Raw genomic sequence first — 23,970 nt, forward strand, 5'->3', positions numbered from 1 at the left:
AAAGTGCAGCCTACCACTGAAGGAAGCAAGAGGGAATAGGTGCTAGGAAGGGAATTAACAAATGTCCAATACTTGTAACTAGGAGCAATTTTACAATAATTAAAAAAAAAAAACTAATACTGCTTCCCTTCATCAAAACTTCTGTGTTGTTTTTTCCTATGTTGTCTTAAAAAAAAAATATATATATATATATATATATACGCACACTTTTCACATCTATGAAAGTAGACCTCAAAATCAGAACAAATTTACCAAAGGTCCAAATGAATTATTTACTTACATAAAACAAGAGCTAAAGTAGTAATGTGAAATTCAAGTTAACAGCAACTTGGATCAAAAAAATGTACTCATAAGATATCAAGAAGGTATAAAGCTGCCTAAAGACTTATGATTTTAGATGTCAGGTAAAATTTTTAAAAACTAAAATGAAGTCCACACTTGGGAATAAGGAGATCTAGACAGAGCATTCCCTAGAGGACAACATGCTCATAAAACAATTAATACACTAAAATCAATACGATTTTCTTCGTAACATTAATTCATTAGTTTACGACCCCAAACTCTGAAAGATATATACCTACATGGCATCCTATTCAAACCCTCTGACCTGGGCATCTGACTCTTGATTTCCACTCAAGTCATGATCTCATGACTGTAAGCTGGGAGTCCTACAGAGCCCAAGTTAGACTCCACACTGTGCATGGAGTCTACTTAAGATTGTCTCCCTCCCTCTCTCTCTCTCTCTCTGCCCTTCCCCAACTCCACCCACAGGGACATGTGCACTCTGTCTCAAAAAAAAAAAAAAAATCTGCCCTAAAACAAACCAAAAAACCCTACCAAACAACAACAACAACAATAAAACCCTGGCTTCTATGAAACAAATAAATGTTCTTTTAACATATTAAATGAAAGAATGAAATGCAGGGGCACCTGGGTGGCTCAGTTGGTTAAGCTGACTCTTGATTTTGGCTCAGGTCATGACCTCACAGTTCATGAGATGGAGCCCCAGTTGGGCTCTGTGAGCCGAGAGCCTGCTTGGGATTCTCTCAGTCCCTCTCTCTGCCCCCTCCCCTGCTTATGCTCTTTCTCTCTCTCAAAATAAGTAAACTTTAAAAAAAATGCAGACTACATGTGGATAACTAAAAATATACATGTGGTATTCCTATACATATATATATATATATATATATATATATATTGTATCCCCTTTCTTTCAAGTACTACTTAAAGTAATTAGTTACTTTTTAATTTTAAAAAGTTTAAAAGGTGTTATTTAGAACCTCCTCCCAAGAAAACCCTAAAATAACTAAAAAGAAGGTAAAACATAAGAGTTACAAGGAAATAACTTATAAAATAAATTTAAATGAAAGTTAAGGGGGTACCTGGGTGGCTCAGTCAGTTAAGCGTCCGACCTCAGCTCAGGTTATGATCTCACAGTTCGTGGGTTCAAGCCCCCCATCAGGCTCTGTGCTGACAGCTAGCTCTGAGCCTGAAGCCTGTTTTCAGATTCTATGTCTCCCTCTCTCTCTCTGACCCTCCCCTGCTCGCACTGTCTCTCTCTCTCTCAAAAATAAATAAAAACATTTTTAAAAAATAAAAATAAAATAAATGAAAGTTAAGAGAGGAAAACATATTAGCTTAAAAATCTCGGCAGGAGCTGTTCACTGTTTTTGCTCTAACAACTACTAGTAGACTGCACACAGTAAGTAGTCAAAAACCATTTCACGAACAAATGAATGAAGGGAATGAGGGAAGAAAGTAGAAAATTCTCTGTAAAGTTAATTTATTCATGCAACAAATGGATGAGGAACATTTAAAGTGGGATTAACGAAAGGTAAATTTTTAATTTAAAAAGATAGAAGGTGGGGCACCTGGGTGGCTCAGTAGGTTGCGTCTGACTTAGGCTCAGGTCATGATCTCATGGTTTGTGAGTTCGAGCCCCAAATCATTGCTGTCAGCACAGAGCCCACTTTGGATCTCCTGTCCCCCTCTCTGTCCCTCCCCTGCTCATGTTCTCTCAAAAATTAATGAAAATTTATTAAAAAAAAAAAAAGATAGGAGAAGGTGATTCTGGGCCAGCAAAAGGAAACTTAGAAGCACGGAAGAGGGAAGCAGTAGGATATATTCGGAAAATAAATAGCAGGCAATACACCTTGGCTGAAGTACAAAAGCATATGAGGAAAAACTGAGGATGATGAAGCTAGAAAAGAAGGGTGGGATGATCAAGGAGAGTCTTAAATGCTACACTAACGAACCCTGTAAGCACAGAGTAGCCACTGAGGGTAGTGGTTACACACAGAACGGTTTTTCTTTTAACTTTTTTAAATGTTTATTTATTTTTGAGAGAGAGAAAGAAAGAAAGAGAAGGCTAGGGGCAGAGAGAGAGGGAGACACAGAATTCCAAGCAGGTTCCAGGCTCTGAGCTGTCACCAGAGAGCCCGACAAATGGCTCGGACTCAAAACCACGAGATCATTACCTGAGCCAAAATGACACATTCAACTGACTGAGCTACCCAGGCACCCCAACATACAGAATGATTTATTTTTTGTGCCATTAATGCATATTAATGGCCAGGCATTTGAAATTTGGTACTAAAATAATAAGCTGAGAACAGAAAAAAGAAGAGGTATGTTGGAAACTACAGACCAGGAAGGAATAGCTGACAATGAATAAAGAAAGAGAGCTGAGGGGAAGAAGATGGCCAAATGTGACTAAGGTAACCAACAGTGATAAACGCCATTAAAAGACCAAGTGAAATGAGGGTAAAGGGCAAGTTTTGAGGCAAATTAAAAGTCCTATGTCAAGTATGGGAAAGATATTCTGGTGGATGTGTTCAACAGACAGCTGGAAACACTGGTCTACACTCAGGAGAGAAGAGTCCGCGGGGTAGATTTTGGAGTCATCAGTATCAGGGTAAGGCCAGCAGCAAGGGGTAAGTAGATGGCAGTAATAAGGGATGAGCCTGCAGAAGAGGCCTGAAAACAGAACTCGGGATATGAGGAGAAGGAATACTCAGAGAGAGGGAGAAACTGGAAAGCAGAGTGCTACAAACATCAAAATGAGAGAATGGCAGCACAGCAGGAATGATGAACAGTAACAAATAATAAAGCAAGGCAGATAAATGAGAACAATCATAAAAACAAGGTAAGTATGTTCTGAAGGCCTTCTGCAGCATTATATACTGAAGGGGAGTGCGAGGATGCCCACGGGGCCACATCGCAGCTCTTCCACTTTCTAGATCCACTCACTTATGCAACTCCCTCATCTGAAATATTAAAATAGCATCTTGTAATAAAGTCAATGGATGCAAGGTCCCTAGCCTAATGGAAAGGCAATACTTTACTCAACAATGAGTTAACTTCAAAAAGATAAAGGCAGTCTCTCATTCATTTTTTGTATTTCCTGCTATGCTTTATACTTAAGAAACTAATAAATTCTATTAAATTATAACAGTGATAGCAAAACCTAGTGTTTTGCACATGACTGAAAATAAGCTATGCTTATTCAAAAGAAAAAAGAAAAATATCTCCATTTTTAGAGTATGTCTTCCTTTTTGGTTTATGAGCCAGATCAATGTCATTTATTTCTTCTGTATCACCAAAGCACAGTGCTAAACAGATAATCAATACATTTGACTAAACTATGTTCCCACTGATCGTTGCTCATTCATTTTCTGTAAAAATGTAAAAATGCAGTGGTCAAAAACTTAGTAAAAAATAAACTGTTATGTTTTATACTTTAACAATAAATTTTGCTGGTTATGGCACTTTCATAACTGTATAATACATGTCACAGAATAACCAAAAGCTTTTTAAATAACTCTCATGTAAAATGCTCTTACAATACTGCAATAATCTAGCAAAATTTTCCTCGAAGTCCTAGTGGAAAAGTTATGCTTATATATTCTTGAAGTAACATCTAAACTATTTATCGGAAGAAAATGAATTTAATGAGACCTTAGGAATCTAATGTAACTTTTCTGGAATAAAGTCAAAGAAAGAGCACAGTCAAAACAAAACAAAAAAATAAAGTTCAAAGGCCACTTGCACATCTAACACAATTATCTAAAACTGCATTATATAGGAATGTAAGTCTTGACCAAAATGATTTCTAACTCCTTACCATATCTGTCATTATTTATGTGGCTGGTGTTGGCAATTTTTTAATAAGTTATGAAAATTAATTTATTTCATTATATTAAATATCAACTTATTCTATTATGCTTATGGGAGAAAACACAATTGGTTGTGTCAGGAATGAATTTCTCCAACCAACGTCAACAGAAAAAAAAAAAAAAACTATAGTGTACTGTATAAAATACCAAACCACCAAACCAAAACAGCTACCAACTAAGCATGTAATAAACATTATTCAGTCCTCATTCTTCACTGTCACAAGGTCCTGAAAAGGAGGTCTCCCACCTACCAGAAGAGCTGACTAACTTGGTCCTCAGTCCCCAAATAGCTGGTTAAAGGGAGAATTCTGTCATGGTAAGTAAAAGGCATCTCTTTCACCAAACTAATACATAAAAACACGGAGCACTGAGGAACTCTACCACAAGAACAACTGCTTTTTAAGGCAAAAATCCCTGCCAAACAAGTTCGGTCAAGCCCAAATACATAAGGGGAAACAAAGTACATAGCGCGGGTACACTACTTGCACTTTTTTATTATTTACATCCTTACTGATTCCATCTCACTAAAAAAGAGAGAGAAAATCCATTCAATACCCTAATTCTAACCATCTCAACTCAAATGATCTTCATTCCCTTCCTCTTCTACCACCATTCCCTGGACTTCATCATCCTCCAGCACAGCATGACTTGGCAACCTGAAATTCACTACCCTGAGTGTGCCAAAATCTGTCCTGCTAGCTCTCCAACTCGGCTCCACTGCTCTTTGATCTGACTGGTGCTGCTGGTCCCTTAGCCCTTCCATCTTCTTCCAATCAATCAACGTTGTATGGATTTCCTTCTTTAGAATTACAACACAGATCTCATGATCTATCATCATTTCAATCACTTTTCCTGCCAAGACTCTAATGTCCCAAGTTAATATCTCCTCCTCCTCTCCAAAGCTATTCACTGCTTCCCTCAAACTTTCTGCCCCTCGCTCCTTTCAACACTAATTGCTCCCAGCAATAAGCTTGTCTGCTACCTTCCTTAGAAGCCATAGGCCAAACTGTCCACAACTTCCTATCTCTCCCTTCCGCTGTCAGAAGAAAATATGCTCCTTCTCAGACTGAAAGCCAGTGCATTCACATATATGCCCTTGAAAGTCCAGCTTCTCAGGGACCTTGCTCCACCATGTATTCCCTTTCTCTCCCATATCCTAAACCATAGTCAGTCAGATGCCTCTTTCCCTTTCCTGATGTTTTTTTCCAAAGTTCCTTCTTTGGCCCTGATAGTCTCATTCTGTACACTGCTCCAGACCCATCCTACCTACTCTACGGTTTCTACTATCATATATAAACTCATACTCCTAAATCTGAAATTCTAGACCTTCTCCTTAAGAACCAAACCATCATTTTCAAATACCTACTGGTCAGTTTGACTTGACGTCACACATAAATCTTCAAATTATTATATTCATGACTACTAACTTTGCCCCAAAACATCACCTCCTCTTAACGGTCCTTCTCTTAGTGATCTATCCAGTTTCCCAAGCCAGAACGTGGGAGGCATCAGATTTCTTTCTCTATGTTATATAAATGGTCACTATGCCCTGATAATTTAAACTGCTAAGTCTCTTTTCAATCGATACTCTCTCTTTCATACATGACCACCACAATGCAAGCAACCTCCCATCTACCTCTACTGCTATGCCGACACAATCATCACTCTTTAAAATTTATTCTCTTTGCTTCAATCTTAGTCCCCTCTAATTCTTTCCATCAATACTGTTATAGAAATATTACTAAATATGAATTTAATATTATTCCTTCTCTTAAAAAACTTTAATGGCTCCAAATTACCTTCAGCATGAAATTTATTTAACATGGAATACAAATATGAGCTATTTCCTCTGCCTAGAATGACCACCCTCCTTCTTCTACTGGCTAGCTTCTACTCATCCTATTAAGACTCAACTCAAGGATTACGAACTCTGACATACTTCCAAACTCAGATCCCTCTTAGTTGTTCCCAGAATAATGCCTGCAAACAGAAAATGACCAAAATGTTTTATTCACTAAATACATAAATATAAAGCTTCAGAGACTACTGCCTCTGAAGGCAGTGAATTTCACTTACACAGAAGCAATTTTAAAAAGCATTAAAGTAATTTTTAAGGCAAAGAAAAAATTTTTCATACAAGTATTCCAGAACAAATTAGCTAGCACACTTGGGCTAAAAAGGTTACACTGCTGAAACATGAAGATTTATATTTAAGGACTAAGAAAAATAAGCAGAGGAAAAGGGGGGAGGAGGAATGTATTGCTGTTATTTCATTACTGCTTTTATTATGACAGTGAAATTATAGCAGGTATTAAAACAATTTAATATACAAAGGATAGATTTATAAGTGAAAACAAGATGGAAAAAAAAAACATGTAGAAAATCCCAAGAAGTTAAGTATCAATAAATAAGGCACTATCATTTATGAATACTCTTTTCCTCTGTAAGCAACCATGATCAAAAAAGGAGTAACTACTAGAAACTTAAAATAAAGACTAAACAAATCCAGATAATATCACTTTATTCTACCTTGTTTAAAAAGTACTGGAGGGGTTCCTGGGTGGTTCAGTTGATTAAGCGTCTGACTTTGGCACAGGTCATGATCTCCCTCTCTCTCTGCTCCTCCCCGCACCTGCTCGCGCGCTCTCTCTCTCTCTCTCTCTCTCCCTCTCTCTCTCTCAAAAATAAATAAACATTAAAAAAAAAAAGTACTGGGGAAGGAGACCTCCCTTCCCAAGCACATATACAATTACCACTGTAACATCTTAAGTGCCCTTATAAGAATTTGAGAAGTGGGGCGACTGGGTGGCTCACTTGGTTAAGTGTCCAACTTCGGCTCAGGTCATGATCTTGTGGTTGGCGAGTTCAAGCCCCACGTCGGGCTCTGTGCTGACAGCTCAGAGCCTGAAGCCTGCTTCAGATTCTGTGTCTCCCTCACTCTCTGCCTCTCCCCAACTTACACTCTCTCTCTCAAAAATAAATAAGCATTTTTAAAAAATTTTTAAATAAATAAAAAGAAGTTCAGAAGAAGTATTTTTCAAATAATAACTGTGAAGATACTAGGAGACTACTACCTAGCACCTGGGTGGCTCAGCAGGTTAAGCATCTGACTTCAGCTCAAGTTATGATCTCCCTGTTTATGGTTTCGAGCCCCACGTTGGGTTCTGTGCTGGCAGTTCTGAGCCTGGAGCCTGCTGCAGATTCTGTGTCTCCCTCTCTCTGACCCTCCTCTTGCTTACGCTCTCTCAAAAATAAAGAAATGAGGGAGGGAAGAGAGAGAGACAGAGAAAGAAATACAGAGAGAGAGAGACAGGCTTTCCCTTAAGGTCTACCAAGCACCATGCTCTCCCCACCCCCAAAATAAATAAAGTTAAAACTTACCAGTTTCTTAGAGAACAAAGGCCAAAATTGCTATTAATTTATCAAGATAAATTTAATTCAATCAAAATATTTCTTGAAAGTCAAGGATCCCTCCTATAAAATCATTATTCTTACACTAATTACTTCATTACTGTTTTAAACTGGTAACACAATAATGGTCATTTTCTAATTCCTAAAGTAGGCCCCTAAATATTAGAAGTGCCCCTGGTTAAGCAAAGTTCTCACATTCAACAAATTCTTATGGAGTAGGTGCTATAATAGGAAATTATGTATCAGAGATACTCACAAAAAGAATAATTTTTGCCATTAACCTCACAAAGTAGGTGCAATCACTAAGTATTTCTTTGGCCAATGTCCAAGTAAAAGAGCAAATGAGCTTTATTTAAAGTTCCTAGATTAAATGGACTGAGTTCTAGGACTCTGTAAGTTATCTATCTGGAATTCTAAGTGCATTTTCTAAAAGAAATAATGTCATAAATGGCAATTAAATTCTCAGCAAGTCCACAAAGGCCTTTATGTGTAATATAGAGGAACCTCTCAGTTTCTATATGAATTTTAAGAGCTGGGAACAGTCAGTTCTATAAATTATTGTTAAAATTATAATAGAACAGTCTAATTCTTTAAAATTCTTTAAAACCGCTTAATTCTTTAAAATTACTTATTATAACTTTCAACATAAAATAACAGAGAAAATAATGAAAATTGATATCACACGCTATTGAGTATCTGAAATAAAATACATGAGGATAGTCATCTTTCCAAAAGTAGCACATCAGGTTCCATTATTGGGTAATATTTGCTTACTTCATTAAAGAAATACTAGCTGGATCATGCTGAAGACTGATGAAACCAAAAGCACTTACAGAAAAGTTAAGATTCCCTGGAAGCCTAAAAGCCAAACTTTATTGGGTAAGTTTTAATTATAAAATCTTTATAAAGGCCAAACATTTAAATTAATATGAACATATTCCAATATCCTTAGTAAACTTCTAGTGAATCCTAAATAGTAAGTAAAATTACTGGTATGCCAAACTACATTATATAAAAATGAAAAAAATGGCCTTTTCAATATATCCCTGAAATATCTTATTTCAGATATGAAAAAGGAAATTGGGAAGCATTTTTAAAACGTTTAAGAGAAATAAAATGGCATCTTGAGAGAAAAAAAAGAATAGTGACTAAATGTCAAAATTTTCAATTTAAGAAATATTTGGGGAATTTAATTTATATATATTAACTGAAGCCTCTTGAATAATACCCTTTCTGCTCTGACGAATTTACCAATATAATCTAGTAAGTCCACCCTTTAACCCTATTTTCACAGGAAAGAAAACTAAAGCTCAAAGGGGTTAATATGTACTGATGTATTGCAAGGTGCATTGGATTTGACTCTAAACCCAAACTTCCCATTGAAGTATTGCTAATAACAAGGCTTAACATGATTATTGTGGGTCTCCAATATTTGTCCCAAGTGGCTGAATATTAATACTTCGTGGTACCGACACAGATTTAAGCTCATTGACACAAAACAAGAAAAGCTACTTCCCTTTGAGTGATACACACTATAAACGTGAGGAGCACAGATTTCACCACAACGATGGGTGCTAGTTTTAGAAGCAACAAACCTAAGTTTTTCAGTTCTGGCTTGGCTACCTTCAAGTTTGAAAAAGGCCGGAAAAGGCGAGGGTAAGATCCGTTCAGCTGAATTCGCTGCATCGGCTCCCTCCGCCAACTTCATTCCTGAATCCGGAGCACAGGAGAAGAGAAAAATCAAAGCTCCCCAGACATCTCCAAAGGAAACTAAAAAGAGCGCTTGTGGAACAACCCACCGACTAGCAATTCTGGAAAGGTGAGGGCCACATTAAAATCAGACAGGACAGAAGTTTGGGAGCGAAGGACTGGACCTAATAGGACCAGACATGCTCGCCATGCCTTCTCCCGACGTCGCCCAACGCTTACCTCTTTGACAGGTGGGAATTTCTTCTTGCATTCCAGGGACAAGGCCCGTAAATCGCTCTGCATGTTCTCCAGCAGCTTCTTCACTGCCTCGGGGCTGTTGGTGCCGGACATGATCCACCAAACTACGATCCAATTTGAGCCGTGCGACCGAACTCCAGCACTGTCAGCTCCTTCAGGCGACCGGCAGCTCCCTCCGAGAGTCTCCGGCCCCGGTTCAGCCCGCCTCCCGGGCTCCGCGGGGCTCGGCCCGGCCTGGACTACGAACCCACAGCGTACCCGAGCGCCCCCCGCAGCCTCCTCGCAACTCTCGCGGCTCCTCTCCGGGGCGCCCCCCAGTCGCCCCGCCCCGCTAGGCTCCACCGGCTCTCGCCGAGGAGCCCACAAGGCGGGCAGGTCCCTCCCGCTGCCGCGGGGTCCGGCCACACAGTTCGTCACCAGCCAACCTGGCAAAAAGCTTCAGCGCTAGCTCCCCAAGCCCTCCAGACTCACCGACGCCATTAGCCGAGTCGCCCACAATTCCGAGCGCGGCCGGGACACGTCAGCCGCACTTCCGGGCACCGCGGCCACCGCCCCCGCCGCGGCCAACTGGGGTGTGAGCCGCAGGCGGGGCGGGGCCGGGGGCGTGGTCACGTCGGAGGCTAGATCTGCTCCTGGCTGGGCGGTTTTCTCCAGCTCGACTTTGGGCAAGCCGCTAGACTTGGACCACCTTTTACTGCGTCTAAATTTGTTTAAAGCTTTTTAGATAGGTGACAGCTGTCAGAACGGAGCCACATATATCTTGGCGTGTCTCTTGGAGTATGTTCGTGTTACGTTGTATTTCGGTGTAAACAATTCGCTTCTTTTTGTATTAATCTTCATCCGTCCTGTCCCTCTTCATTTCTGTCCCCTTGGAATCTCTGGGCTAGTGGCCCCAAATCAATGCCTACCTCCTGTTTTGTTTTGTTTTGTTTTGTTTTTTGTTTTCTTCCTAAGTACCTAAATTGCAATTCCTCCACAGAGTTGCACAAAGCATACTGGTGCACTTACTGCGAAGTACTCATTTATTTCCCTAATTTGTAAAATGGCAGAGCAAACTACCTTTTGTTCCAAACCCTCCGCTGACTTTCCGTTTCGCCCAAGGTAAAAGTCAGAATTCCTCCTTACACCTGCCAGGAACCACGCGATCTGCCCCGCCCCTTTGACCACCAGTTTCCCTGCTAAAAGGCATTGGGATATTTTTCCCTTTGCTTTGTTCCCTTCTGTGTCTCCAGAACTTAGAATAGTCCTTGGCATATAGTAGATGATCAATAAATCTTTTAATGGATGAATACCCTACTAAAAACAGTTTTGATGCACAAATAATAAACCGATATAAAAGCCTTCGTTAGGTAACAGCGAAAGTAAACAGAAAAATCATGTGTGCTTCCCAACATCTAGGTACCTATGCTTTTGCCCAAAACATCTTGCAACCACTGAGTAGGAAGCGGAAAAGGTTGGAGGGAAAGCCTGAACCAGGGTAGAGGTCGGAGATGAAGAAATGAACACCTCAGACAACTGAGCAAATGACAACTTTGCAGTATGCCGGCAGCGGACTGTGAGGTTGTCAGTGGGCGGAAAGATTTGTCTGTAAAATAAGACCTTGTATCATAAGTACTTTGCAAACGAAATATTTTTTTCCCTCATTTGACGAGTAACACAAGGATGGATAAAGATAGCAGATGAGGTAATAGAGCTCTCAGAACACTGGTTTGTATCATTTATGCCTACTGCCACTTTGGGAAATTTGATAGGTTCTATACCATAAGCTTTATATATTAAAAACTGTGAATTTAGAAAACAAAGTGTTAGGTAGAATGTATATTAGACATTATTCTTGACATCCCAGGGGACTTTTAAAAATGACCAACTTGTGGGGCGCCTGGGTGGCTCAGTCTGTTAAGCATCCAGCTTCAGCTCAGGTCTTGATCTCCCGGTTCACGGGTTCCAGCCTCCCCCTCCAGCTCCCCCAGGCTCTGTGTTGACGACTTGGAACCTGGAGCCTCCTTCGAATCCTGTGTCTCCCTCTCTGTCTCTACCTCTACCCTCCTCATGTTCTGTCTCTCTCTCTCTCTCTGAAAAATAAATAAACTTTTTTTTTTTTAATAATCCTCTTGGGCTGCCTGGGTGGCTCAGTTGATTGAGCCGGGTTAAGCTCAGGACTGTTGATATCTGCTCAGGTCATGATCTCAAGGTCATGGGATGGAGTCCCATTGGGCTCTGCACTGAGCATAGAGCCTGCTTAAGATTTTCATTCTTGGGACGCCTGGGTGGCTTAGTCGGTTAAGCCTCCGACTTCGGCTCAGGTCAGATCTCACGTTAGTGGGTTTGAGCCCCCATCGGGCTCTGTGCTGACAGTTAGCTCAGAGCCTGGAGCCTGCTTCCGGTTCTGTGTCTCCTTCTCTCTCTGCCCCTCCCTCTCTCATGCTCTGTCTCTGTCTGTATCAAAAATAAATAAAACATAAAAAAAAAAGATTTTCATTCTCTCTCTCTCTCTGCCCTTCACCCCCACTCGTGTGATCTCTCTCTCTCTCTCTCAAAAATCAAATTAAATAAATAACAAAACCAAATAGTTTTCTATGTACGTATGCCCAGAGAGACTGTACTACCACAGAAGCAAACCATGGCTTTATGCCAAAACCAACCAAGTTAGCAGGAGTCAAAATCATTCTTGATTCTACAAGTTAAGAAATTAGCTGGAGGCGCCTGGTGGCTCAGTCTGTTAAACGTCCGACTTCGGCTCAGGTCATGATCTCACAGCTCCTGAGTTTGAGCCCTGCATCAGGCTCTGTGCTGACAGCTCGGAGCCTGGAGCCTACTTGGAATTCTGTTTCTCTCTCTTTCTTTCTCTCTCTGCCCTCCCCTACTTGTTCTCTCTCTCTCTCAAAAAATGAATAAACATTAAAAAAATTAAAAAGACAAATAGACTTAGTTATCAACAAGCTTTGAACTTCTAGTTGAAAATTAGGAAACCCACATCTTTTTCTTTTTTTCTCAGCCTTTGTTGAGAATCTTTAGGAAAATGTATTTACTTAACAATGAGCATGTATTCATGTGTAACAAGAAAACTTGTCTAGTGACATTCTGAAATCTCTCTCTCAGGTAATGGTGAAATACAAATATTACTCATTTTACCTTTCTAGTTGTTCAGTCCCTCAGATTTCACCATCATTCATTTATTCTCCTCTTGAACTTTTCTCTCTTCCACCTACTCCTTAGAGATTAATATTTCCTCAGAATTCTATTCTTTCCTCTCTTTTCCTTATTTTTCAGAGTAATCTTATGCGCACCAATGGTTTCAATTAGTACCAACCTATTTTTTTTTTTAATTTTTTAGGGTTTATTTTTGAGGGAGGGAGAGAGAGAGAGAGAGACAGACAGAGCACGAGCAAGGGAGGGGCAGAGAGTGAGGGAGACACAGAATCCAAAGCAGGCTCCAGTCTCTGAGCTGTCAGCACAGAACCCAACACTGGGTACAAACAAACTGAGATCATGACCTCAGCCAAAGTCAGATGCTCAATTGACTGAGCCACCCAGGCGCCCCTACCAACTTATTGATAATACCCTGTATTAACCTCCATATTGACAAATAGCAGTAGAATGTCAGATTAACAGAAATCCTACAACAGGTACGTGGTTGCAGTATCAGCTAAGAGATGGAAATGCAAGCTTCTCAGCCTTCCAAATGTTCAGACTTTCTGGAATACATAACATCAGACCTAGAAACTTCACTTTGCCTTCTCATCCTCCCCTTATATATGTAAACTTAGCCTGGGCCTATACATAGCATTCTCTAGAGACCTTCTCACCTAAGCAAGGTAGCTCACCAATCTAGAGCTACATAATGCACAGCATGATCGCTAAGGTAGCCTACAGAGAATACTTGGACATGAAAAATCCCCTTATGCTCACCTTCCCTAGGCTAACACAGCCTAGTCCAAGTACATTTCTGAATCTAGTGCTAAGGGAATAAAACAAGAAACCATTACTGGACTATCTCTGAGAATCATGATATCAAGACTTATATACAAAAGTATGATCCCAGAGCTCTTGTGTGAGCTCCAGACATGAATATTCCACTGCCTACTGGACGTCCTTACCTGGAAATCCCATCGACACCTATACTCCTTCCCAAAAAGGAGTTCATCCTCTTCATACATTATCTTTCTCAATGAAAGAAATTGTTTGCCACTATCTATCCTGTTGCCCAGATCAGGAAACTAAGAATCAGACTTGATTCTTAACCACTCCCTTATCCACTACATCCAAGCGGAATCAAATTCTGTTCCATTCATCCGCCTTCAGAACTTTCAGTTCATCCATTTTCTCCATTCTCAGGCCATCATCATCTCCCTCTGGTTTAAAACAACAGTTTCCAATGTATAATCCCTACCTCTAGTCCATTTTTAATTTGTTTTTCACACTTGTCTTCTCTCTAGAATCAAAGTATGAAGCCGTTTTATGATTTTCTAATGTTTTTAGATTAAAGCCCAAACTCCTTTACATGGTATACTAGTTAGATTCTTTTAGATACCTCAAGCAGTGGAACTTTAAGAAAATAACCCGTGTAAAAGTAAAAGACCAAGGAATTTCAGCCACAAGGGAGAGCCATATGGAAATACAGGAAAAGCTTGGTTTCACAGAGCCAGAATGTAGTTTGAAAACTAGAGAGCCCTTGGGCATCCATACGGCTTGACTCATCTCAGCAGATGTACGTTGCTTCCTTCTCCCTCGTATGATCCTGAAGTATTACCAAGACAGTCGACTCCGTGTTTCTGTTAATATTTCTCTTACTTCTGCCAACCAGTTGCCTCACTCCTGACTCCACAGGTCACCAGGGTCCTGCTCTCTCATAACTTTAGTTTCTTCATGGTGTCTGCTGCTTTTCTCCTTTTTCTGTGTCCATTTAACGTCTGTTTCTCTACCCTTCCAACTACATACTTTCCCTTGATGTGTCACATTCAAATTTCTAAAAAATTACTAAAAATTAGAAAAAAACTAAGTAGTTCAGCAATCGAATATAAATGCTATATTCCTATTTCACTATGCTTTTTGCCAGATCAATTAAAAGAATACAGATCAACTATCCTTGGAGACAGAACCAGGAGACATCTCTGGTTCCAACAGCTATGGTTTATGTGGTCAGGGCAAGGGTTTCACATGATACAGACATGGACAACTATGTTGAAAGAAATACATCAGAGATCTGTTCGTTGGATGAGTTAATATGAAATTTTATATACAAATATATATTTTTTAATGCTTATTTATTTTTGAGAGAGAGAGAGAGACAGAGGATGAGCAGGGGATGGGCAGAGAGAGAGGGAGACACAGAGTTCTTAGCAGGCTCCAGGCTCTGAACTGTCAGTACAGAGCCCAACGCAGGGCTCAAACCCACCAGCCACGAGATCATGACCTGAGCTGAAGCCGGCCACCTAACCAACTGAGCCACCAGGTGCCCCTATATGTAAATGTATTTTTAAATGCTTTCTTACCCACTTCTTATCAGTAATTATATTCTAAGTATTATTTATAAGTTAAACTTTATATTTAGAGATGAAAAATATGTTAACCTCATAATTAATAGTTGTTAGGAATTAAATTTTAGACTTATTTTAGTCTCACTCTATTGCCTTTTCCTTCATCATCATTATTTTTCTATCTCTGAATTAATTTTCCTGAAATGAATTCAGTTTTACAGTTTTCTTTTTCAAAGAATTTTACTAAGTCCAGAAATGATTAGTTTTTAATGCCTCCTGATAATGCTGTCTATGTATTTTTTTAAAACTATTCTCAAAAAAATCCCCGAAACTTTAATTTTCAGAATTAAAAATTATAACTTGCTGGCTGGTCTAAATTACATACTGACTGAAGAACACATGGTTTCTTTACAGGATAAAGAAATGATTACAAAAGATAAATTATGAGTGGAGAACCTATAATTTGCGGTTTTAAACACTGTGTTCTTAGATGTAAGAATAAGTTGTTTATACGCTCTTTATGGTTCTCTTCAAATCCTTTTTTAAAGATGAAATTTTTAATTTTTATTATTGGGTTTTTTAAAGTGATGTCTATACCCAGCGCAGGGCTCAAACTTACAACGCTGAATCAAGAGTCACATGCTGTACGGACTGAGCCAGCCAGGTGCACCTCCAAAATTATCTTTCAAACACTGTATTTTCTGTCTTTGTTATAACTGCTTTAAGAACATATTTTAAACTTGGTGCAGGAGTTTGTTGCCTGTTGGGTGGAAAGGCAGCAATAACGTAGGAACAGTGAACAAGACAGCCAGCTTTCTTAGGAAACTCCTCTTAGCTCGTCCTTCCCTAAATCATTGTATCAGTTAAACACCGGGCCACACCTGAGTGCAAATGGTGCAGAAAAGCTGTACGCAGATTTGCCAGAATCTTTCTACATTACAAAAGTACAGATTGAAACACTCCCTTTCAACATTTGCAGAGTACAGAGGATTACAAAGTCCTTCATTCTGTGGTGAAGATTCTCTGGAGATATTTAACATTAACAACAAATCATTTAGAGGTATTTTCTCTAATAGTTCCAATATTTTTGTATTGCCTTGAGGCCTTGTGCTCTATTTTTGCTTTCAGTTTTGTTCCCGAGACCAAGACCCCACTGGCTAGTCCTCCCCTGCTTCTTAAATCATGTCTCTCACTGCTGGGTCTCATGCTGAAAACCACAGTGATGGTGGGGGGTTGGAGGGTGCTCAGGCCAGACTCATCATTCATAGTCTTCCTTCTTTCTGCTTTCCTGGACTTGTTTCTCACACCTGAGTCTGTTTCTCAAGTGCAGCCCTACTGCTGGGTTCCCCAGGAGCAGACTCTAAGGAGACATTTGTATGCAGTTAATTTATTAAGGAGAGTTCCCAGGAGAAGCCAGTAGAAAGTGGGAGGGAGAAGCAGGGAAGCAAAAAAGGCCAATCAGGGAAAGCCCCAACCCTCTAGGCAAAGGAGATTTCTTATGCAACAGCCACTGGCCAAGAGCTCCCTCCGGTAATATGCCTTTCAAGTACGTGGAGCAAAGGAATTCCGGGAGTCCACAGGCAGCACTTTGGAGGCAATATCATGCAGAAAGTGTTACCAGGTGAACTGGGGAGACCCCAACCCCTTGACCCAGGCCAACCCCAAAGATGTTGTGGAAGGTTTTTGGCCTTTTCACAAGAAAAAATTCAAGGAGAGACACAACAGAGCCAGTGAGCCACACAAGTGGGAAAGTTTATTAAAGCAAAGGTACACTCTTGAGATGTGAGAGCAGGTGAGCCAGAGAGAGAGAGTCAGAGACAGAGCGGCACACCCTGGAATTTGGGTTTCTATCTTTTATTGACAGTTGTTAACTAGGTGAAACATTCATTACTTGAGGCAGAGAAGCAGGATTTCAGGCCTCTTCTTCCTTTTTTTGGTCAGGGCTTTCCTATCATGGCACCCACCATCTTGGGCCTTTCTGGTTTGATCCGGCTTCTTATGGTTTGCTGCCAGGACAGGCCTCTGACTCTCCAGATAGCTGGACATGACTTCCTTGTTGCCAACCTCCAGGTATCCTTTCAGAACCTAACTAAGGGCCTATTCTGACAAAAGAAGAATAACAGGAGTGTCTGGGTAGCTCAGTCAGTTGACTGTCCAAGCCTTGATTTAGGCTCAGGTCATAATCCCAAGTTTGTGGGATTGAGCCCTATATCAGGCTCCAAGCTGAGCACGGAGCCTATTTGAGATTCTCTCTCTCTTTCCCTCTGTCCTTCTCCATCCCCTGCTTGGTGCTCTTGAGCATGCACTCTCTCTCTCTCTCTCTCTAAGAAAAAAAATAAGAAAATAATAAAATGAGGAAGAAGGAGAAGGAGAAAGAAGGGGGAAGAGGAAGAGGAAGGAAAGATAGGAGAGGGAGGAGAAGAAAAGGAAGAAGAAAGGAAGAGGAAGGAGAGGTAGGAGATGGAGAGGGGGGAGGAAAAGAGGAAGAAGGAAGGAAGGAGAGGAAGAGGAGGGAGGAGGGAAAAGAGGAGAGAAGAGGAAGAGGAAGGAGAGGTAGGAGAGGAGGAGGGAGAGGAGGATGAGAAGACTGGACAAGCTACACAGAAATGAAAGAAGGCGCAGGGATCTGGACAGAATGCTCACTACACTGTCTTACTGGCCTGTCAGCCATTACGTATTGTGGATCATCTTATCCTTGAGACCCTCACCTCAGCCTGTACCCCTGCAGCAGCGCTCTCTCAGGAGGCACCATCTAACCCGGGGATTCCCAACTGAGGGCAGTTTTCCCCCTCCGGTCTTCTCACCCTCCCTGCACTGGGACCACTCGGCAATGACTGCAGACATTTTAGATTGTCGGGACTTGGAGAGGGGATACTAATGGCATCCGGTGAGTAGAAGCCAGGGCCAATGCTAACCATATTACCATGCATGTGGCAGCGCCCCCCAACAATGAACTTCCCAATCCAAAATGTCAGTAGTGCCAAGCTTGCTAGCATCAGTTCCAGTAGTTAGATCACTGCTCTGTTATCCTATACTTGAAACCCTGGTTTGTAAGGTATCTGGCACCCCTTCAGTACTCTAAGATTAGTTTTATAAACCCCCAGACACCTCCTCAAACTGAGAGTTCCTCAACTCCAGCTGCCTATGACCCCCACCAGCCTGGATCTCAGAATACTGCCTGCCCTTGGGTCCCTGAATCCAAGAGCTTTGCTGCACACATGGCTGAACATTCAGTCCCTCTGGCTGCATCTTCTTGAAGTCAATTATCCACCCTGAATATTAATGTCATGGGTTATTTGTTAATCTGTTTTTGGACTTTAAGTGCCGCCGCCTTGCTAGACTTCTTACGGCCTCAGTTAATCCATTCTCTGGCTGGCTCTTCCCGCTCCTCAGGCTCCTGCTCATTCATCACATGGGCAAGTGTAGTTTCATAGCGTTATTCTTACGAATTCGCCTTATCTCATTGCTGCTAACACATCCATGTCCAGCTGCGTTGGAGTTAAAAGACATGTCTCATAAAGCCAGTTATGAAGTTAGGAAATCACATTGGTTTAGCTCGCTATTTCCCCGACTGGAAAAATCAGGAGAGAGAACGTACATGCCAAGCAGCATCCAGACTAGGTTTGTCCCATGAATCCTCCTCTGAGTGTGAAGAGAGATAATAGTTATCATTTATGGAACAGCTGTGTGTGAAGCCCTGTACTAAATGCACTTACTATCTCATTTGCTTTAACCTTTGCAAACAAAAACCAAAACCCAAACCAAAACCCTGTGAATTAAGAATTCCTGTTTAGGAAACTAGAGATGCTGGCCGGCATGTGGAGAGACAGGCACCCTCCTGCACTGTTGGTGGGAATGTAAACTGGTGCAGCCGCTCTGGAAAACAGTGTGGAGGTTCCTCAAAAAATTAACAACAGAACTCCCCTATGACCCGGCAATAGCACTGCTAGAGATTTGCCCAGGGGATACAGGAGTGCTCATGCATAGGGGCACGTGTACCCCAATGTTCATAGCAGCACTGTCAACAATAGCCAAAACATGGAAATGTCCATCGCCTGATGAGTGGATCAAGAAGATGTGGTATATATACACAATGGAGTACTACGTGGCAATGAGAGAATGAAATATGGCCATTCATGGCAACATGGATGGACCTCGAGGGTGTCATGCTAAGTGAGATAAGTCAGGCAGAGAAGGACAGATACCATATGTTTTCACTCATAAGTGTAACAGGAGAAACTTAACAGAGGACCGTGGGGGAGAAGAAGGAGAAATAGCTAAGATGAAGGAGGGAGGCAAATCATGAGAGACTTTTGAATACTGAAAACAAACTGAGGGCTGAAGTGGGGGGGGAGGAGAAGGAGGGTGACAGGCATGGAGGAGGGCACTTGTGAGGATGAGCACTAGGTGTTTTATGGAAACCAACTTGGCAATAAACTATTAAAAAAAGAATATAATAAATGAATAAAAGAATGGGGGGAAAAAGATTTCCTGTTTAGTTCATGGATGAGGAAACTAAGTCTCAAAGAGATTAATTCAGTCACTGAAGGTCCTCTAGCTAGTAAGTAGTTAGTCAGCATTCCAACTTTTTTGACTGTAAACTGTGTGCTCCTACTTCATCTGTATTTTGGAAGTGACCTGTGGTCCCTTGAAAATCTGTTCAAGTTTGAGGTCTGTGTCCTCCCTTGATCTGTTTCCTGCGCATGTTATTGATTGGAACCTTCCTTTCAGATTGATTATTTGCTTAGAAAGAAAGAACTTAGGTTTGTCTTAACACTCCTTTCCCTGTGGGAATAACATATATCCCATGTGATTTAGGGTTCTCTTTCTGTCTCCTCACTGTACTACCATTTCTTTGGTGGAAAGGCCTTTGTGTTATTCATTGCCATATTCCTGGCAACTAGGATATGCATATGAGGCTTCATTAACATCTGCTTTAATTATACGGATTCTTGTCCTCAATCATAGAGGAACAAAGGTACTGACAAACAAGACAAGAAATCAACAAAGAAAAATAAAATAAGGGACTGAGGTCCACACACTGGGCACCGTGCCCCCACAGACAGGGCTGGGATAAGTCTTGTGGAAGTGGGAGGGGCCACACGTCTTCTCCCACATAGCTTTTCCTGAATAGCCGCTTCCCTCCCTTGAAAATGTTCATTGAGTGAGGTAGTGAACGAGGAATCCAGTGAGTACATGAATGCCGCCAGTAGAATGAGATCTCGTGGGAGGCCTGAGTGGCTAGATGGTTAAGCATCTGACTCTTGATTTTGGCTCGGGTCATGATCTCACAGCTCATGGGATCTGGCCCCAATCAGGCTCCGAGCTAACAGCACAAACTCTGCTTGGGGTTCTCTCTCTTTCCCTCTCTCTCTGTCCCTCTTCGACTCACATTCTCTTTCTCGCTCTCTGTCTCAAAATAAGTAAGCTTTTTTTAAAAAGAATGATGAGGTACCTGGGTGGCTCAGTTGGTTAAGTGTTCGACTTCAACTCAGGTCATGATCTCATGGTTCGTGAGTTCGAGCCCCACATCGGGCCTAAAGCCTGCTTTGGATTCTGTGTCTCCCTCTCTCTCTGTCCCACCCCTGCTTGTACTCTATCTCTCTGTCTCTCAAAAATGAATAAGCATTAAAAAATATTTTTTAATAAAAAACTTTTTTAAAATTTTAAATTGGGGCACCTGGGTGGCTCAGTTGGTTAAGGATCCGACTTCAGCTCAGGTCATGATCTCACAGTCTGTGGGTGCGAGCCCCATGTTGGGCTCTGTGCTGACATCAGAGCCTGGAGCCTGCTTCAGATTCTGTGTCTCCCTCTCTCTCTCCTCCCCGCCCCCCACCTTGTGTTCTCTCTGTCTATCAAAAATAAATAAACACTAAAAATTTTTTTTAATTTTAAAAAAAGAATGAGATTTCTTTCTCCTGATTTTAAGACCTCCAATGTAACAATACCTGGCCACCATGAAGGCAACGGTATGTGGCACACGGTGTGTACCAGAGGTACGTGTCTTAAATCTTTGAAATAAAACTCAAGTAACAGCAGCAGTTCTTCTTCAGATCAATGAAAACAGTGTAGATTCTTCCCTGAGTCTTGGTTACTTTGACTATGATAATATATCCAACATTTGATAAATCTTTCTTTTAAATACATTACTGCATTACAAGATTAGTGACTTTATATTTTTAAAGTCATGGTCAGGGGTCAAAGAGACCAAGGAAATAGTTAAGTCCAAATAGCTCCTTGCTTCTCAACTGTCAGGAGACTGTATAAGCGCTAGTGGTCTAGAAAGTTACGGTACAGTAGACAGGCATTTATGTGGTCTAGGAGCTTCAGTAAGCAAGGAATGGCCCACATCACTGAGCAAGTTGATTGCACACGATCCAGATGCAGGATAGCCATGCTTGAAAGAGCAGCTTCCTGGTAACATTGGACACAGAGCTGAGCACAGCCCAGGCTTGTTTGATTGCATTGCCCCTAGCCTCAGACAGCTTGACTTCTGGCCTTCTGAGTAGTAGGCCAGAATGGGACCAGTGGAGACCCTGCGGCTAACTAGGTGCTTGTCTTTAACAGGGAAGCCAGAGAGAGCAGCCAGTGTTAGAAGGAGCCAGCTTCAGGCTTCAAGAAAGAGCTAGAAAAGCAATTGCTATGACTGAGAGAACACTAGTTAAGGGTTTTAAAAGGGGGTGCCTGGGTGACTCGGTTAAGCATCTAACTCTTTTTTTTATGTTTTCATTTTTGAGAGATAGAGACAGCACGAGCAGTGGAGGGTCAGAGAAAGAGGGAGACGCAAAATCCGAAGCAGGCTCTAGGCTCTGAGCTAGCTGTCAGCACAGCACCCGACATGGGACTCGAACCCGCAAACCATGAGAACATGACCTGGGCCGAAGCCGGAAGCCAGACACTTAACTGACTGAGCCACCAGGTGCCCCAGGCATCTAACTCATGATCTCAGCTCAGGTTTTATTTTTTTTTAAAGTTTGTTTGTTTGTTTATTTTGAGAGAGTGTGTATGCAAGTGGGGAGGGACAGAGAGAGAAAGAGAAAGAGAATCCCAAGTAGGCTCTGCACTGTCAGTGCAAAGCCCAAGATGGGGCTCCATCTCACAAACTGTGAGATGATGACCTGGGCCGAAATCAAGAGTCAGATGCTTAACTGGCTGAACCACCCAGGCATCCCTCGACTCATGTCTTGATATCAGAGTTGTGAGTTCAAGTCCCACATTGGGCTACAGACTAGTCATAAAGCCTACTTAAAGAAATAAATAAAAACTAAAAAAATAAAAAGCATAAACAAATCTTAGCATAGGGGTGCCTGGGTGGCTCAGTCAATTGAGCACCAGATTTCAACTTGTGAGTTTGACCCTCTCATCAGACTCTGCTGATAGCTCAGAGCCTGGAACCTGTTTTGGTTTTTAATGTATTAATAAATATTTAAACCTTTTTTATTAATCTTAGCATAAGTGAAAATCATAAAAGTTTTCTGAATTTATCATATGATATTCTGTAGAATATTATGAAGGAATTATATTGCTAGACTTTTTTTAATGTTTTTATTTTATTTATTTATTTATTGATAGAGAGAGTGACAGAGCAGGAGTAGGGAAACAGCAAAGAGAGAAGATAATGCAGAATCTGAACCAGGCTCTGGGCTCTGAGCTGATAGCACAGAGCTCAATGTTGGACTTGAACCCACCAACTGTGAGAGCATGACTTGAGCAAAAGTCAAACACATAACCGACTGAGCCACCCAGGCGCCCTGCTAGACTTTTCTGATATGGATTATGCTTACATTCTTAGGATAAACTTGATTATAATGATTTTTTTTTTATTCCACTACACCACACTATTTGACTTAGTTCCCTATTATAGGCATTTCCTGCTTAATGTCATTAGCCCTTTTTGAAAATGAGAGGTTGTGAGTGAACCATTAAACAGTAAAAGTTACAGTGCATTTCACATCAACCCAAAACTCCAAGTAAATTTCCCAAAACATAGAAAATGCATAAAAAGCCTATAAGTAGCAAACAGTACCAAAAACATATAAAATGCTTAAAACATCCCTTCCCAATAACCTTCACATTAAACAGAAGTTGATACGTAGGACTTTGAAAAAGCTCAGTCTTGGCCCTTCTGTCTTTCCTTGTGTTTCTTACCTGGAAAGCAGATATGATGGCTGAGCTTTCATGCAGCCACTTTGTGATGTTGAGGGAGGAAACTTCATGCTAAGAGGGATGGAGAAGAAAGCCTGGCTCCTAAAAGCCTTTGTGCAGCTGATCGCCCTCGATTGCCTATTTTCCTGGACTTCCATTATGTGGGAAAATTAATCCTTATGCATCACTATAGATGTGTTTCTCTTCCTAGCAGCAACTACCTACCTGATGGAGGTATCTTGTTATTCAGGCCTGTGAGCTCGGATTCCTCTGAGGTATCAGTTCCCTGGTCTGATCTTGTGTATTGAAGAAGAGCTGGAAGCCTGCCCTCGCTGTCACTCTTCCTGGTGAGTTTAAGCTGAGGGGTAGCGAAGGGAGGAAATGGGAAGGAGACCGCGGGGCAGAAGGTCCCTGAATGCTGAGCACTCCCTCTTTCCGCCACTTCTTCACACAGCTCTGCAGAGACTCTTTCACGTCTTTAAAAAAAAGCGGCATGGGAAGAAGATGAATTTCTTCCCCTATAAGACACTAGTTTTGAGGATTAGAAAGGGAGAGGGTGAATTTGCAGCCTAATGTTATAAAAGACGCCAGGCATGGCCGGATTCCCTCTGCTCAATCTCAGCACCACCAGCACTATTGCTGGCTGCCGCTATATTGAAAATTTGGCTGGAGTATCCCTGGAAAATAGTTTGTTTCATGTGATGTGAGACAGACAGCACAACCTCTCAGCCTGCAGATATCTGGTAGGTAACGCCTCAGCCACCTACTTCATAGTCTATGTCCTATTTTTATATCCCGTCAACCATTTTGCCAAC

The 23,970-nt window shown here is 41.3% G+C and overlaps 1 protein-coding gene across 5 annotated transcripts in view; it reads right to left on the bottom strand.

Moving 5' to 3' along the window:
- The window catches only part of MON2 (MON2 homolog, regulator of endosome-to-Golgi trafficking), a 113,589-nt gene extending 103,571 nt beyond the window's left edge, over positions 1-10,018 (bottom strand). For 2 of the 5 annotated variants that reach the window (XM_029953566.1, XM_029953564.1), the window contains exons 1-2: positions 9,516-9,606; positions 9,182-9,296 (exon numbers count right to left, since the gene is read on the bottom strand). Coding sequence is in view for 2 of the 5 variants with exons in the window: in XM_029953563.1 (XP_029809423.1) it covers positions 9,516-9,626 (111 nt within the window). In the remaining 3 variants the exon portion in view is untranslated. Of the gene's footprint in view, positions 1-9,181; positions 9,297-9,515 lie in introns of all 5 variants that reach the window. The other 3 variants (XM_029953563.1, XM_029953562.1, XM_029953565.1) reach the window with 2 other exon arrangements.
- Positions 10,019-23,970: the final 13,952 nt, after the last annotated feature.

Source organism: Suricata suricatta, chromosome 10 (genome assembly GCF_006229205.1).
Source record: "Suricata suricatta isolate VVHF042 chromosome 10, meerkat_22Aug2017_6uvM2_HiC, whole genome shotgun sequence".
NCBI lineage: Eukaryota > Metazoa > Chordata > Mammalia > Carnivora > Herpestidae > Suricata > Suricata suricatta.